The sequence below is a fragment of the Sinohyriopsis cumingii genome, chromosome 4 (genome assembly GCF_028554795.1).
Source record: "Sinohyriopsis cumingii isolate HCF-2022 chromosome 4, ASM2855479v2, whole genome shotgun sequence".
NCBI classification, from domain to species: Eukaryota; Metazoa; Mollusca; class Bivalvia; order Unionida; family Unionidae; genus Sinohyriopsis; species Sinohyriopsis cumingii.
The window spans coordinates 48585572-48602034 of record NC_142964.1 but is presented as its reverse complement, the minus strand read 5'-3'; the positions used below and the strand labels follow the sequence as shown (position 1 = coordinate 48602034).

Here is a 16463-nt window from a genome sequence, read left to right as displayed (position 1 = left end):
CTCACAGCCGGCAGAGTTATAAGTTAGGAAAGATGTTATTCTTGTAAAGTTTCAAAAGACATTCTACCAACCAAAGTAAAAATTCCCAAAAGATTATCTGAAATGGTATCTGGAAATAAAGTTCCATCATTTTTATTATCCAGCTTGAATCACCAATGATAGATATTGTCAATGAACAAAGTCAGGTCTTAATTGTCCACATTAGTTCTACTTGAAATGGAATCATAATTGTAAAACTGTCAAGAAATTCGTTTTGATGGTTTGTATGATTTATAGGACCCTCAAAATGTTACAGAAAAAAATTAAGATCCTTAAGTAATGCACGATAATCTTGCATCATTCTGTATTCTCTCAATTGCAATCTTCACATGCAAAAGGTAAACATTTTAAAGTTTGATTCATGTAAAAAACATTTTAAAAAAATAAATTACAGTTGGTTTCTGGAAAAAATTCTTTGGGAATAATTATTTATTTTTTCTTGTGTTAATTATAGCCTGCCCAAATTTTTGGGGTGAGAGATATAGAAATGGGCTCAGTCAGTTCATCCATTTACCATTTACCTTCTATACCTTCCAAACCTTTCAAGATATCTCTGTGAAACTTAGACCAGTGGTACAAATGTGCTTCTTTGCTATTCATAATTCTTCATTTTCAATGCTGTTCATGCTTTTGTTGACTGCTTTGACGGCATAGGTGGTTAGAGCATCTGACTCGGATGCGGGAGGTCGCAGGATCAAACCTTGCTGAGTCATACCAAAGACTTATAAAAATGGTACACGGCATTAAGAGGTTAGTGTTAGAACTGGTCATCCTGATATCAGAATAATGTGATTGGATGTGACATAATGCTATTATATCTATGGCAGTGTGCTAGTATTCTAACTGCTACATTGTAGACATTATAGCAATATAACTCAAACTATTAAAGCTATGTTAAAAATAAAAAAATACACGTTTTTGTTCATTTGTCTCTCCTTCCATTCTTCTTCTAAATATCAGCTTCCAGGCCAAAACTCCAAAAGCCGTTATCTCCAGGTAATTGCATGCACATATTAAGTTAGTGTTGTAGATGTGTCTTTTTCTATTCACATTTCCAAAGTTACAACATTTCTAATGTATGCCTCATGGTATGTCTGTTTGTCCATCCATCCATCATTTCATTTTGCGGAAAGAGTCCAAACCATGTAAGCTATGAAATTTGGTATGCATACTAGACAAGTAGCATAGTGGTACCTTTTTCTATTCTAAATTCATTCTTAAGTTTCATCCATTTGTTCATCTAATCTTCCATTATTCACAACTTCATTTCCATAATTGTTCCTTTTATCATAGTGATACTTTTATATGTATGTATGCATTTATATAACATTTCCACCATGAAATCATCAGTCTTTTTAAGTTTTTTGTCCAGCTGTCTATCCTTCCATCCAAACACACTTTCATTTGTGGAGTACAGTATATAGACAAAAGTGCAAGTAAAAAGTATTGTCTTTTGAGGCAGCAGAAAGAATGGGTTTGATATAAAATACAAATACACTGAGGCCTTTTGAATCAACCAGGATGTATATTCCTACTCTATATCAAATGGGTTCCTTCCTCTTGGAACAAAACACTTATATGATTGTGCATTTATTACATATCAAGTTTATGAAATATAGTGTACAACCCACTCAAAAATGTCCATGACATGAACATAACTGGGGCTAGGCCTAAACAGATACTGCGTATTTACATGGTCAGTTTGTTTGCATCACCTAAGTGGTGATTTACTCTTTTACATATGACTTTTAAAAAAATTGTATGGGACATGTGAATGAATTCACTGACAAGTGGAATTATTATTCAAATGGAACATGGGGTTTAGGACCGTAAGTAAAACCTTTTATTATTGAAATAAGCATGCAGACTACACTTTCAAGCAAATTTCAGAGCAAATTTAATAGACTAACAGTTATTAAATACATTGTGATACAGAAAACTCCTTAATTACAAGAAGTTACAAGAAGTTACTGATGCATTGAGCTCCAAGGTGACAATGTAAAAGTGTTTTTAAGAAAAGAAAATAACAACTCAGTCTCTATAATACGCAGATTTTTATTCATCATTTAGATATCTATTAAACTAAAAAAAATATAAACAATATTGTTTTATCTTCCCATTTTTTTCCTACTTGAAAAGTCTCAAGATTTTAACAAATAAAAATACAACACCCTGCTTGGGGCCCCAGTAGTGGTTCATAGTCTCAGCAGCAACACTGTAACAAAAATACAACACCCTGCTTGGGGCCCCAGTGGTGGTTCATAGTCTCAGCAACACTGTAACAAAAAGTGATTCTTCTAAATTTCAATTGGAGTCAATGGACCTACTGGTTTTTATGAGACGTCTACATTTATGGTGCAGATTTTTATAATAGTTATCCTTGGATATACTCCACATTTGAATCCCCAGCAATATTACAAAACACACTGAAAGTTCCTCCACTTAAACTTACTCCATACAAAATTCTCGAGGCCATATTTTCAAACTCTGACGTTTGAAATGGTTTCCTGAGTGGTGTGTAAATTTTTTATGATTATGAATTGCGGAATGTCTCTTCTCTTTGTGTCATCAGCACTGCAGTTAGGATTGGGGTCAAAAGGTGCACTATTCAGAAGTTCTTCTGGACATATATTGGAATTCCTCTGGATTAAAATGTCATAAATACCACTGTTACCATCCCTCAGTTTTTAAAAAAAATCTTTCTTTGAATTCTAAATACTCCTTCCCATATTAGTCACTTTTGGTGTAATGTCTCCCAGCCTCAATTGTCTCTTTTCATCACCTGCTCTGAAACCAAATATTTTTGGTGTTGTGGTACCAGACATTATCAAGTAAGCCTTCGAGTTTGAGGATACCAAGCTGATCAGAATTCCTAAAAATTTCTTCTTCATTCTGAGTTGTTCATTCAGCTTTATCCTTTTGGTTAAAATGTTTGCAGTGAGAATTCATCCAAAATATTGTTTTTTAGCTCAACTAACTCTAATTTTGTGGTTGTAGGGACTGTGAAATTTCCATAGAACTCCTTGTCACTACTTTTGTGAATTCAGCCATTTTTCACCAGCAATGATGGCAGATGACAAAGATACATTGTACAAAACAAAAACATGTGACCGCATTCTTATTAAAATGTCTGTAGACATTTTTAAATATTTCATGTGGTATCAGTTCCAGGCTTGGTGTTTGATACGGAAATTTGAAGGAGTGTTATAAAGAAATATGGGTACCCTAAAGAAGTGGGTGTCCCTGAGAAGAACTAAGATATTCAGTTACAATTTCAGTAGATGTATATCATCAGTCAATCAGTACATCATTTTGACCTGTGAGGTGCGAGTATTGACAATCCAATTGGGATACATGGTTTGCCCATAAGAGATATCTCAGGAATAAATGACTGAAGATATGAGCCCATAATGCAGTGACATTTTTCTGAGTTCCAAGATTCACAAGACGAGTAAGAAGAATGGTTCTCATTGACCTGTATAGTTGCAGGTAAAAATCGGAGAATTTTTTTAATATATGCTAACTTAACAGATGTTCAGAAAAAAACAAAAATCTGATTCCATATCATGCTTGTCAAGCCCATGGGAAAATGTCAATAAATTATATGGCAAAATGAATGACTACCAGGGCTACAAAATTACCTGGGCTGTCTTAATACAATGTGTGTCACAACTAATTTATTTTGAATCCAATAACATAATTTACTTGCAAATGTAAATATTTGTTTTCGTTTTATCTCTGTATATCATCTGACAGCATTTTATCACAATCTATGGCTATATAGTGCAGTTTAAATATCATATCCAAAGTGTAAAGTTGAAAAATGCTAAAACTTTAGTATAACTAACCATCCAAAATAGATAATAAAAGATAGTCTTTTTCTACATTTAGGTAAAAGGTAAAAATGTTAAAATTCTTAAAATAATGTACAAAATAAAATATAAGGTTAAAATTGTTTTACTTAAAGTACAGTCTCAACATTCACTATACAAAGAACACCACCTTTTAGAAACTCAATGATTTCCATTGGTGGTCCAAAAGTGAAAAGTAGCACAGGGTTGAAGTCCTGATTTATGTTACAATAAGTTAGAAGTGTTTTTAACTAAGATCTACTTTCATGGACTGCCATAGCAATTTCCACCCATTATATATTCACACCCCCCCCCAACCAAACTTGAGAAAGTAACGGAAAAAAACATCATGTGACTTTACCTCATGACTTCCTCCCTGAGACTCTAGAGAAATATCCAAAAAATCATGTCTCAAAAGTGGTCATCACATGGACAATACATGTTTGTTCATTTCAGTTTTTGTGTGGTTTTAATGGCTCTTTTTCACACATTATTGGCTATATCAGGGGAAATGGGAGCTAAATGCCTTTACCAATGATACACTGACCTGGGAAGGATTTTTACCAAATTTCATGAATGATCCACCCAGCAGGTTTGATGTTGTTATGGACAGACAAATGCACAGATGGATGGAGGGTATCAGAGTCTCCCAATAAAGCATAGGGATAGAAATAAGTATCTTTTCCAGCAATCAGCGTACATTAATTTTTTTTTTTAATAAAGAATTTTACAAATACACTGTAGTTGAGAAAAGTATGTCTCTTCTACAAAGATTCTCTCCCGATTTATATACAAATACATAAAAATGTGAATTTAATACACTGTTGTTTGTGTCTTTGACATCTGGTGTGCTTTCATATGTTTGAAGCAAAATATTGTTAGCATTAAACAGCTTATTTTAATATTTGGCTTACTTTTTAGACTAGAGGGGCTTTTGAGAATGGGTTATTTTGAATTTGTAAGGTTCAAGAAGCGTTCATAGAGATAGGAATTTCATTGGATTCCAAATAAGAAAAAAAATACTATGAAACACTGACCATTAACTTTGGAATACTCTACAATCAAGTAAATACTTTTCATATTAATAGGTCCTTGACCCTAGCATTTTCTACTGTTTCATGTATTTGTGTATTCCTTCTGCTACCTCCATACAGTGTATGGACCGTTGTACGTCTGCACTTTTGTCTCTCTTTCCATTAACCTTGTCAACAAATATGAGAAAATCTTTCATAAACAGACCTGAAAAGACAAAAAACAAAAAAAAAATTGTTACTTATGTGTGACAGTATGAATGATCTCATAATGAATGGTAAAGGGAGATCCTTAAAGTTTGTACACCACATATCAGGCAGTTTCATCCCCCTCACATTGCACAGCATACACTTTTGTATATAAAAAAAACGTATGTGCACCTGTGTATCAGCCCCACCCCCCAAACAATAGCTGGGACAATCTGACTTTCTGAAGGATGAAGTTTAATACATTCATTAAAATAAAGTTTTAAATTGCTATGTAATGAAACTTAACCAGAATGATTTTTAATGACTGATAATGAAAGTGAGGAAGTATTAACATCAACTATAAAACGTAGCTTGAATTTTACACAAATCATCACCAATGTTTGTCTAAGGTAAATGTAAAATACTTACAAATTAATGCAGAATATACATACTTATTAACAGTCACCCCCTTCCGATACACAAGCGTAGACTTTTGTCAAACCCCCTCCATGCACAATTTATGGATGTCCCCTAAGAATTACTGTCTCCTGAAACCTATCCCTGGAATTCCAAAAATCAAATGCAATTTTAACCCACATAAATTGGGTCCATTCACATTTGTCGGGGGGGCTACAGTAGCTCATTAGGTAGAGCACTGGACTCGTGATCCAAGGATTGTCAGTTCATTACCCATCCAGGCCAACTTAGGTCAGCTGTATCCTTGGGAAAGGCACTGAGCTCCTATTTCCTTAACATGATACAGCCCCTAAGGCGTTAAAAGTGCCATTAAAACTAACAAAAAACAAACAACAGAAAACAATTATCCCATAATGCTGTAACTTGAAATCTTAAACTTGAACAGTTTGAGCCTTTAATCAATAGGTATCATTTTCTTCTCAAAGAATAATATTATATAAAACTGTATCTGACATTCTAGTGAAAAATCCATTAAATATTCTCATCCTACAAAGAAGAACACTGTTCTTGCATACTAATTCTTAGGAGTTTATCTCACACAATCGCTGAAGTGGGAGCGGAGACGAAAAAAGTTACAGAACAAGCAGAATGAACATCTTGTAATTAGCATGATTTTTAACAAGAACATTCAAGAAAATGTCTTTGTTATTTTGGATAATTGTCCCAAAGAGGTCACCCAAAATATGCAGGAAAAGACTCTGAATTTCTACTATTGATACATATGCATCCCTTACACACACTTTATGTTGTGAGAAACAATATTAAAATATGGCATTTACTCACTTGTAAGCTGAGTCCAGCTGCAAACAACATATACCTTGATCTGCCACTGCACTTTCTGCCAGCAGTTAAGGGTCAATGTTATTTGTTTTACTGACTACTAACAAAATGCATAGACCCAGATCTGTTCATGCATTATGCAACAGTACATCTGGGTTGGTGCAGTTTGCCACTGGACATGACTTACATGCAAGTATATATGGTAACAATCCACTGCAAAGAAACACCATTTCATTAATATCATGTTTATGTCATTTGATTTTGGCAAATACATTAAATTAAGCATACAAATGACATAAAATTGTTGCAATTTGTTTATTTACAATATTTATATTACACAGCTATGTAGCTATAATTGTGATTAAAATTTGAGAAAATTTTGACTTGCATACATTGTGAAAAATATTTGCTGTTATATATCAATTACCAACGTGATAAGAATATTTCCGTGCTCAACTTTTTAAATTTTCAGTTATCAAAATGACTGATTCTCTAGACTGAATCCATTATCAAAATGACTTATTCTCTAGAAAAAATCCATTACAGTGGTCCCCCTCTTGAACAGTCCCCTTGACCAGTCCCCTTGAACAGTCCCCTTGACCAGTCCCCTTGACCAGTGGCCACCCGCTTCATATGGGTAGAATCCCTAGGCACCATCGAGTTTGTGTGTTCAAAAGTACCCCTCAAGAATGGCCACCCCTCTAACGTGACCAGCATATTAGTACAAAAATGTAAAATGTTCCCCTCACAAGTGGCCACTTTTTATTTCAAAAGTATCCAGAATCAATAACTAATTCATACCATATGGTAAGTAATCAGATTATCTCTACCTTCAATACCTGTCTCCCGATGTCAAGTTTCCATTACTGAAAGAAGTGTTGGCCAAAGTACAATTAACACTAAGATTAATATTTTTTCATTATCTATAAAAGCCAACGTTTACAGGAAATGGGCTCAACAATGTTGTGATAGAGTTTTGGGCCTCACACATCTGTCGAGTTCTTCTCTGATGATTACAGCCAGACATAATTGTCAAGATCATAACAGGGTCAGCATAGGCTAAATAAAGATTTTGTGCATTAACACACACACAGAAATTAACCTTGAACAAAACAGGGTACCAGACAAAGACCAAAAAATCATGAAACAATACATCTATCACTTCCTTTACATAGAAGCATTTCATCCACTCTGTAAAAGTTCCATCTGCATAATTAAATTGCATATAGTTAGCAACATCAGAATAAATCATTACCAAACATTAATATGTCATCACGTAAACGGATATGTATTACTTTAGAAGAAAGTCGATTATTCTACTTGACGACATTGGGGATTGGTGGGAAGGAGACTTGAAGAACAATTTTGTGTAGAAAAGACTCTAATAAAACAATTTTATGCTTAAAAAGACTCGAATAAATGTCGTAACCGATAAGGAGGTTATTCAGCAGCAGTGGGAAAATGGAGCAAGTGGAAAAAGAATTATGTATGCACCAAGATTTAAATGATGTTTTTGAATAGTTTTGCAATGTGCATGACAACAATACTCCCCTCACATATCATGTTTACATCAAGAATAAGAATTAGTAATGTATATTCAGTTGAAATAAGTCTATTCTTAAGACAAGAAGAACCTTTTAATAATTAATGTTACTTTTAAATGAAGATATTAAACGCTTTGAGGTATGTAGCTTTCTTACTATGTACATTACATATACTTCTCACAATTTTTTTTAGTCCCCCTCTGGAAAGGCCACCTGTTTTATAAGGCCACTTTCCCGTTGCAGAAGGGTGGCCATATAAGAGGGGGACCACTGTATCAAAATAACTGATTCTCATGAGTGAATCCATGTGGCCAATAAGGGGGATAATCAACATTTTACTCATCTTCCCTGACACTACAGTCTTACCAGGGAATATATTGATCTCAATGAGTTGGAACCATTCTTAAGGATGGATTGATTTCAATGAGGTTTAACCAAACACTGACACTATGGTCTTACCAGGGAATATATTTATCTCAAAGAGCTGTAACCATCTAAAGGATGGATTGATTTCAGTGAGGTTTAACCAAACACTGACACTATGGTCCTACCAGGGGTTATATTGATCTCAAAGAGTTTTAACCAAAACCCGATATTACACTATGGTCTTTTTAAGAATATATTGATCCTGATGTGGATCAACCAATTGCCTATGTTACACTGTGGTCCTCCAAGAGGATATATTGATCTCCAAGGACTTTAATCAAAACCTAATGTTACAATGTGGTCCTTCTAAAGGATAAATTGATTTCAATGAGGTTTACCCACAACCTGATGTCACACTATGGTCCTTCTAGGGCATATATTGATTTCAAAGAGCTCAACCAAAAGCTGATGTTACACTGTGCTACTATGTATGTCCTTCTTGGGGGTACAATGATTTTAAACAGCTTTAATTAAAAGCTGATGATAATGCTGGTCCTCCAGGAAGATATGTTTATCACAATAAATTTTAAACAAAAGTTGACATTATGCTGTGATCCTTCTCGGGTATATCTTGATCTCAAAGAACTTTAACCAAAAGCTGATATCACACTGCAGTCTTTCAGGGAGATATGATTATCTGTGTGTGTGATTTGGATTTTTAACATAGCTTTTAACAAATTTTCAGTCATATCGCTACAATGTCTGCAATGTGGCAGTTTAATAGTGATTTCTAGCACTGGGGCGTCATGCTGCAGACAAGTAGCATGATGTCCCACGCAGTCACATTATCCTGACACCAGGCCAACCAGTACTAACACTAACCTCTCAATGCTGAATGCCAAGCGAGGCAGCTGTTAGTACCGTTTTTGTAAGTCTTAGGTATCACTCAGCCGGGGATCGAACCCATGTCCTCCTGCATCCAAAGTGGATGTTCAAACCACTAGGCAACCAGAACAGTCTATGATAATCTCAAGAAGCTTTAAACAAAAGCTGATGTTCCACCGTGATTCTTCTAGAGGATATTGATCTCAAGTTTAACCAAAAGCCAATCTTACACTAATGGCTAAACAAGCAATGTAGTATTCAAAGTTAATGGGAACCATAACAATAAGTAAGGCATAATTGGATATGGTGACCAAACAAAAAGCTTAAAATATGGTATTTAATACTGTATAACTACATTGTGATTGTTGTTCATCACTAAAAAACTTAAATGTTGAACCAATGATAGAACTAAATCAAACTAATTTATTCGCATCCATTCCTATACCTGTGTTTTATGATGGGCTATATTATATACACATAGATAATTTACGGTGAAGGACCACTGTATGATCCTATACAATGCTTCTAGTACACAAGACTCCAAACACAAAAGGCAGTAGAAAATTACATTAATTTAACATGGATAGTTTAAACAGTTACTAACCTGGCTTTTTGGGCCCGGTAGTAGCTGCCCCGGAGTCTGTTTTTGGTGGGGGTCCTTCCTCTGGGATATCCACAAGTTCTGTTCCATCTTCAAAATAGAACTTTAGAATTTTCTCCCTCTTCACTCGCTGTTTGAATCTGCTAATAGTCAGTACCACTGCACTAAAGAAAGTAACAAGGATGTTCAATTTCACATTTAAATTTACTGAGAGGATTAATAACAGTAGGATTTAAAGCTGAATTTCATTGTAAATATGAATGATTTGATTGATCTACACCTCATTAAAGAAATACCATTTACCTTGCTTCAAACTAAATTACAGGTATATATGCTAAAAAAAATGTATGCTCCAAAAATGTTCATTTAATTTACTTAGAAAATCATGAATGTGCTAAAATATGTATCAATTTGATCTTACTTTACAGCAATTATATGAACAAATTACCCCAAAAAAGTTTGCTTTATTTCATAATGTAATTTACAAAATATCTAAAAAGTAGCAAAATGTATGCTTAAGATTATCAATGGGTTGTACAGGTAATGTATAATTTACTATTACAAAGGTGTATGTTTAATTATACACTCGCTTTTAATTCAAGTCCAACAGCAAACAACCCATAGTTACTTTCAAAATGAAAATAGATATGCTTAAATTGAGTGAAACCAGTGTTGCTTTCAGAACTTTGTGTTTATATCTTATTAAGCTATGTTTCTATAATATATGACTGATGCATGAAAATGCAGGCTGTTGTTCAAACTCACCATTTTGACTTTTCTGCAACTTAGATATCTGGTAATTACAATGGTAATTTTGACATTGTTGCTAAAAATACATGCATTTTCAGTACATTAAAAACTGTCATTACAGGGGAAAGAGTAATAATTAAAACAAAACTTTTTGCTGTATCAAAAGTAACATATGAAGGTACATCACAGTTGTAATTTGCAACATAATTTAAATTTAATTTGGTGAAATTTACATAATTTTTGTTCCATGAATACTGTTATCCCTGGTCACCACCTTCACTATTATTTAAATACAGCCAGATGGTAATAATTTTAGTATTATACCATATGATGCAAAAAAAACTGCATAACTGTGATACCATCAGAATACCAGTTGCCTGATTTTATAAAAGTCTTTGAAAATTTAGTATTATTTTGAGAGATCCAATTTTTCTGTGATGATCCATGTCTACTGATGTGATATGAAGAAAAAAACATGGTAAATGTTATAGTCATCACCTTAAGATGTGCATATCAACCAATCACTTTTCTGTTGCAAACAAAAAAAATGCCTCATGAACAACTTTCCTTTTGTATTAGAGCTATTGCTGTTTCTATTTTACAGCTTAATGCAGCGTGTGACCAAATCTTGTTAGTACAACTAGTCATGGAGTTTATCTTGCAGTTTTTATGGACTGCAGTGAAAATCTGGACCATATTATGATCATCATTTAAAAATGCATATATTGAAAAAAAAATTGTGTTCCCTGTTTTTGTTTACTGCAGAATGGAATCTAAGACAATCTGTAAATATAAATACTACTGCCGATTTTACTGGCTTGCTGTGGGACTAAGAAATATAAATACTATTACCGATTTTACTGGTTTGCTGTGGGACTAAGAAATATAAATACTACTGCCGATTTTACTGGCTTGCTGTGGGACTAAGAAATATAAATACTACTGCTGATTTTACTGGCTTGCTGTGGGACTAAGAAATATAAATACTACTGCTGATTTTACTGGCTTGCTGTGGGACTAAGAAATATAAATACTACTGCCGATTTTACTGGCTTGCTGTGGGACTAAGAAATATAAATACTACTGCCGATTTTACTGGCTTGCTGTGGGACAAAGTACATATACGGATCATTATCAGTAGATATGCATTCTGACAAATCAATATACTTGCATTATTTTTTGAACAGTTATGTCCCTTTTCTTACTCAGATTCGACTCCATCACAGAGCAGGAGTAGTATTTGGGAGGGGGAGAGTATTTACGTGAGCAAATCACTCACCATTCCTCTAGTTTTGAAAACGGTATGTGTAATTAAAACTCACCAATTTGACTTAGTGGTTAGTTCCCCAATAGCTGTAAATCCTTTATCTGTAACTTCAAGCCTCCCACCAGTTGGAGTTAGGTCCCCAAACAGTTCATATATTGTTTGAACCTTAGATATTCCTCCTATAAAAGGCAGACCCGATTTGGAGAAATCTTCTGACCAGCCATTGTAATTAGCTACAAGAAAGATGGACCATCTATACAGTGTTCTCTCACAGTAAGGTTTCACAGTTTAAAAACTTTTGATATGATCAATGGTCACAACTTGTTGGGTAAATTTTACCATAATGAAATGTCTAATTTTTTTTATATTTTACTAGCAAATAAAAGTTCAAGGCATACAATAACCCATTATAATGTGTTTTTGTATAAAACATAGTTATTATTATATAGCCTTATTTATCATGTAGCCAATTACAGGCCAATCTTGGATATACTCCATATAACACAGCCTTATTATCAGGTAGCCCAGTACAGGGCAATCTTGGACATACTCCATATAACATAGACTTGCTTATCATGTAGCCCATTACAAGGCAATCTCAGATATACTCAATACAACATAGCCTTACTTATCATATATTGCCCCCTAAAAGGAAACCTCATATGTAGGCGATAACACAGCAGACACATGACTTCCCTAAACAGTGTTATACCATGGGACTACTGCACTTTAATACAAGCTATCTCCTAAAGGCAATAACACATGTAGATGCAAGACTTACCTAAACAGTGTTATACCAAGGGACTACTGCACTTTAATACAAGCTATCTCCTAAAGGCAATAACACATGTAGATGCAAGACTTACCTAAACAGTGTTATATCAAGGGGCCACTGTACTTTCTTGGAAATTTGCAAGAGCCTTTCAGTTTTTCTTTCAGAACTTCAAAAATGCTAGAGTTAGGAAATCAATGTCAACAATAGAAAGAAAAATGAATAAAATCTACCTACCTGAGGGGGGCCCCGAGTGGCCGAGTGGTCTAAAGCGTTCGCCGTTACGGATCACTGCCATCTCACCTCTGTCTGCGCCGGTTCGAGTCTCAGATTCAGCCAATGTAGATATGTGAGAAAGCATGCCAGTAGCTTCTCGTGGGTCGGTGGTTCTTTCCGGGGTTTTCCCGGGTTCTTCCTCCACCATTAATACTGGCCGCCATATATGGCCTATCGTGAGCTGAAAAATGGCGTTAAACCCCACAACAACCAACAACCTACCTGAGATATTTTAATTTATTTTCTCAAACATGAAATAAAAGGTATCTTCATTTATTCAGCTGAATGCAAATGACTGGATCATTTTCTCAGATTTTCAATCCAAAATTTAACATACCGGTACTGTGCTATAAACCTGTTTTCATTAGGTTTAAACATTTGGTTTGCTTGTGTTGTACAAATGAAGGTCCATCACAGTTGTAATTTACAACATAATCTAAATTTAATTTGGTGAAATTTACACAATTTTTGTTCCATGAATACTGTTATCCCTGGTCACCACCTTCACTATTATTTAAATACAGCCAGATGGTAATAATTTTAGTATTATACCATATGATGCAAAAAAAACTGCATAACTGTGATACCATCAGAATACCAGTTGCCTGATTTTATAAAAGTCTTTGAAAATTTAGTATTATTTTGTGAGATCCAATTTTTCTGTGATGATCTATGTCTACTGATGTGATATGAAGAAAAAAAAATGGTAAATGTTATAGTCATCACCTTAAGATGTGCATATCAACCAATCACTTTTCTGTTGCAAACAAAAAAAATGCCTCATGAGCAACTTTCCTTTTGTATTAGAGCAATTGCTCTTTCTTTTTTACAGCTTAATGCAGCGTGTGACAAAATCTTGCTAGTACAACTAGCCATGGAGTTTATCTTGCAGTTTTTGTGGACTGCAGTGAAAATCTGGACCATATTATGATCATCATTTAAAAATGCATATATTGAAAAAAAAAATTGTGTTCCCTGTTTTTGTTTACTGCAGAATGGAATCTAAGACAGTTTGTAAATATAAATACTACTGCCAATTTTACTGGCTTGCTGTGGGACTAAGAAATATAAATACTACTGCCGATTTTACTGCCTTGCTTTGGGACTAAGAAATATAAATACTACTGCCGATTTTACTGGCTTGCTGTGGGACTAAGAAATATAAATACTACTGCCGATTTTACTGGCTTGCTGTGGGACTAAGTACATGTAAGGATCATTATCAGTAGATATGCATTCTGACAAATCAATATACTTGCATTATTTTCTGAACAGCTATGTCCCTTTTAAAAAATGAATAAAATCCATCTACCTGAGATATTTTAATTTATTTTCTCAAACATCAAATAAAAGGTGTCTTTGTTTATTCAGCTGAATGCAAATGACTGGATCATTTTCTCAGATTTTCAATCCAAAATTTAACATACTGTGCTATAAACCTGTTTTCATTAGGTTTAAACATTTGGTTCGCTTGTGTTGTATTTGTCATCTTCCTTAAATTCTCAGATTCTGTAGTCACATAACTTTTAAGAAATTAATCTTGGAAACTCTTGAGAATAAGTGTTAATGTTTTTATTTGAAATCAATATTTGGTTTTGAAAGAGAAAATGTCAGTCAAAAAGGAATGTATTCAAAATCAAAATCAAAGGGTTTAAAGGGATAAAAACCAAGTCAGACTACTCCTCAAGTGAGCCAAATAATGGTTTCTGATTGGTTGAATGTTATCAATGACACCACAGTAAAATTATAAATGGATTATCTTAGGTTTATCACTCTGAAAAATAAATCTGACTTTAATTAAAACCAGGAACAACATTTGACCTAAATATATTTAGATAAAAACCTGTCACCTGTTGCCTTTTTTTTGTTAAACAGTGCAGTTTGAGATGGTGGTATGCATGTGCATGTTAGTTTTATTGTGGTTCATGACTGGATACCTTTTTAGGACCCTAACAAAACATCCCAAGCCTAACTAAAATTAAGTTATCCCCATCATTTACTTGGCGAAGATCAAACTGTACCAGCAAAGATGAAACACAGCCACAATTGAGCATCAAACCCAGTACTTATACTTCACAATCATGCACACACATGAGAAGACATGAGTATTCCAACCATCTAAGCTGGCTAGCAAGTGAGCCTCATATACATGTAATTTGCTATATTTCTTTACCCTGCTTTGCGATTCAACCTTGAATCTTATCAAAAGGTTCACCCCTAAGACTGACTGATCAATAGAATGCATTCTACACAGTACCAATGACAAACGAGTTTGAATGAGCAAGGTGAAAAAGCTTGAAACTGCTCATACCTAGTGACAAGTGTAGTGTAGAAACCAGTCCTCCCATCAATTACTAAGCAGCATCAGCACAGTTCAGTTACTGTGGTGTGTCTTTGGGCAAAGCACTCTACTCAAATGGCATTTGCATTACTGTGCTGTAAAACAGCAAAAGGCAACCAAAAACAAGCAACAATAAAATCTTCCTCAGTCTTTAATGGCATGCCTGCAAGTTTTTGCTGATATGCACCAAATATTAATAGAACTGTCTTATTGAAAGTCAGATACAAACACCTCCATCTGATTAAGTCTCCTCAGATATTGAAATCTGAGTGGTTACTTTCTCTGAGACCTGAAGTAGTTTTCAGCTTCTTAATACAGCTGAAGATCATGCAGTGGGAAAGTGTGATCATAATCGGTGCGCTATATCAGCTAGTTTTAGCAATGAATTATTAACTTGTGCTTTTGAGGCCAAGTGGTCTGCTTCCTGTTCAATCTGGGTTTCAAATTAGGCCACAAAGCCAATTATGCCCACAGCTCCCATGAAGCTACCTCTAACTACATCAGACACAGATCATCTCTCTGGAAGCTTTCCCTCATATTTTTCATCACATGGGTAACATCAAATAGAAATAAAAAATTTCAGACATATGAACCCCTTTTGGCTTTGCTGAACACTCAACATACCCATGATCGACCTTCTATACACACATATAAATCGAATCCAACTGCAAACTAACCAAATCCCGATCTGATGTTACATAATGTGAAGACACATCAGACTGTGTTGCTTGTTCTACAGATAATTCCTATAAAAAAAATCTGCAATGGCAGATCTCAGTCTGTGCAGTCTATACTTGCATTTGATGTACATGTGAGTATATATGGAACATGCTCCTAAGGAAAAAATGTGGCTGTATAATGCAGGGGTGCACAACCTTTATCAGCCAAGGGCCAGAATGCATTTTGTGTGTTGTTTTGATTTGCCCTGTGGGCCAGACAGAGCACATTCATGGGCCGGATCCAGTTTGCAGGCCATGGGTTGTGCACCCCTGGTATAATAATAGTTTTCTAGGGTTCCAGACTCCTATCCAGCTGAACTGGTTTGCAACAGGATACCATGAATTCTTGCTATGTTTACATATTTATATATATATATAATATAAAATATTTACATTTGTCAATGTTACCTACATCCTTAATCTTCTGCTGCTGATATTAACGATAAAATGGCATTAGTTCGTGTTTGTGGAAATTGTCAGTGTATGTAATTGTTGTGGGAATGAAGAGAACATGACAAGCGTAATATTTATCTATAAGATATCAAGCTTCAACAATTTTTTAAATAACATTTTAC

General features: G+C 34.5%; 1 protein-coding gene across 2 annotated transcripts in view; it reads right to left on the bottom strand.

Moving 5' to 3' along the window:
• Positions 1-2078: 2078 nt before the first annotated feature.
• LOC149801127 (biliverdin reductase A-like) overlaps positions 2079-16463 on the bottom strand; it is a 36466-nt gene continuing 22081 nt past the window's right edge. For both annotated transcript variants that reach the window (XM_089955152.1, XM_089955153.1), the window contains exons 6-8: positions 11836-12013; positions 9767-9927; positions 2079-5129 (exon numbers count right to left, since the gene is read on the bottom strand). In XM_089955152.1, the coding sequence (XP_089811278.1) occupies positions 4999-5129; positions 9767-9927; positions 11836-12013 (470 nt within the window). In that variant the 3' untranslated portion in view covers positions 2079-4998. The remainder of the gene's footprint in view (positions 5130-9766; positions 9928-11835; positions 12014-16463) is intronic.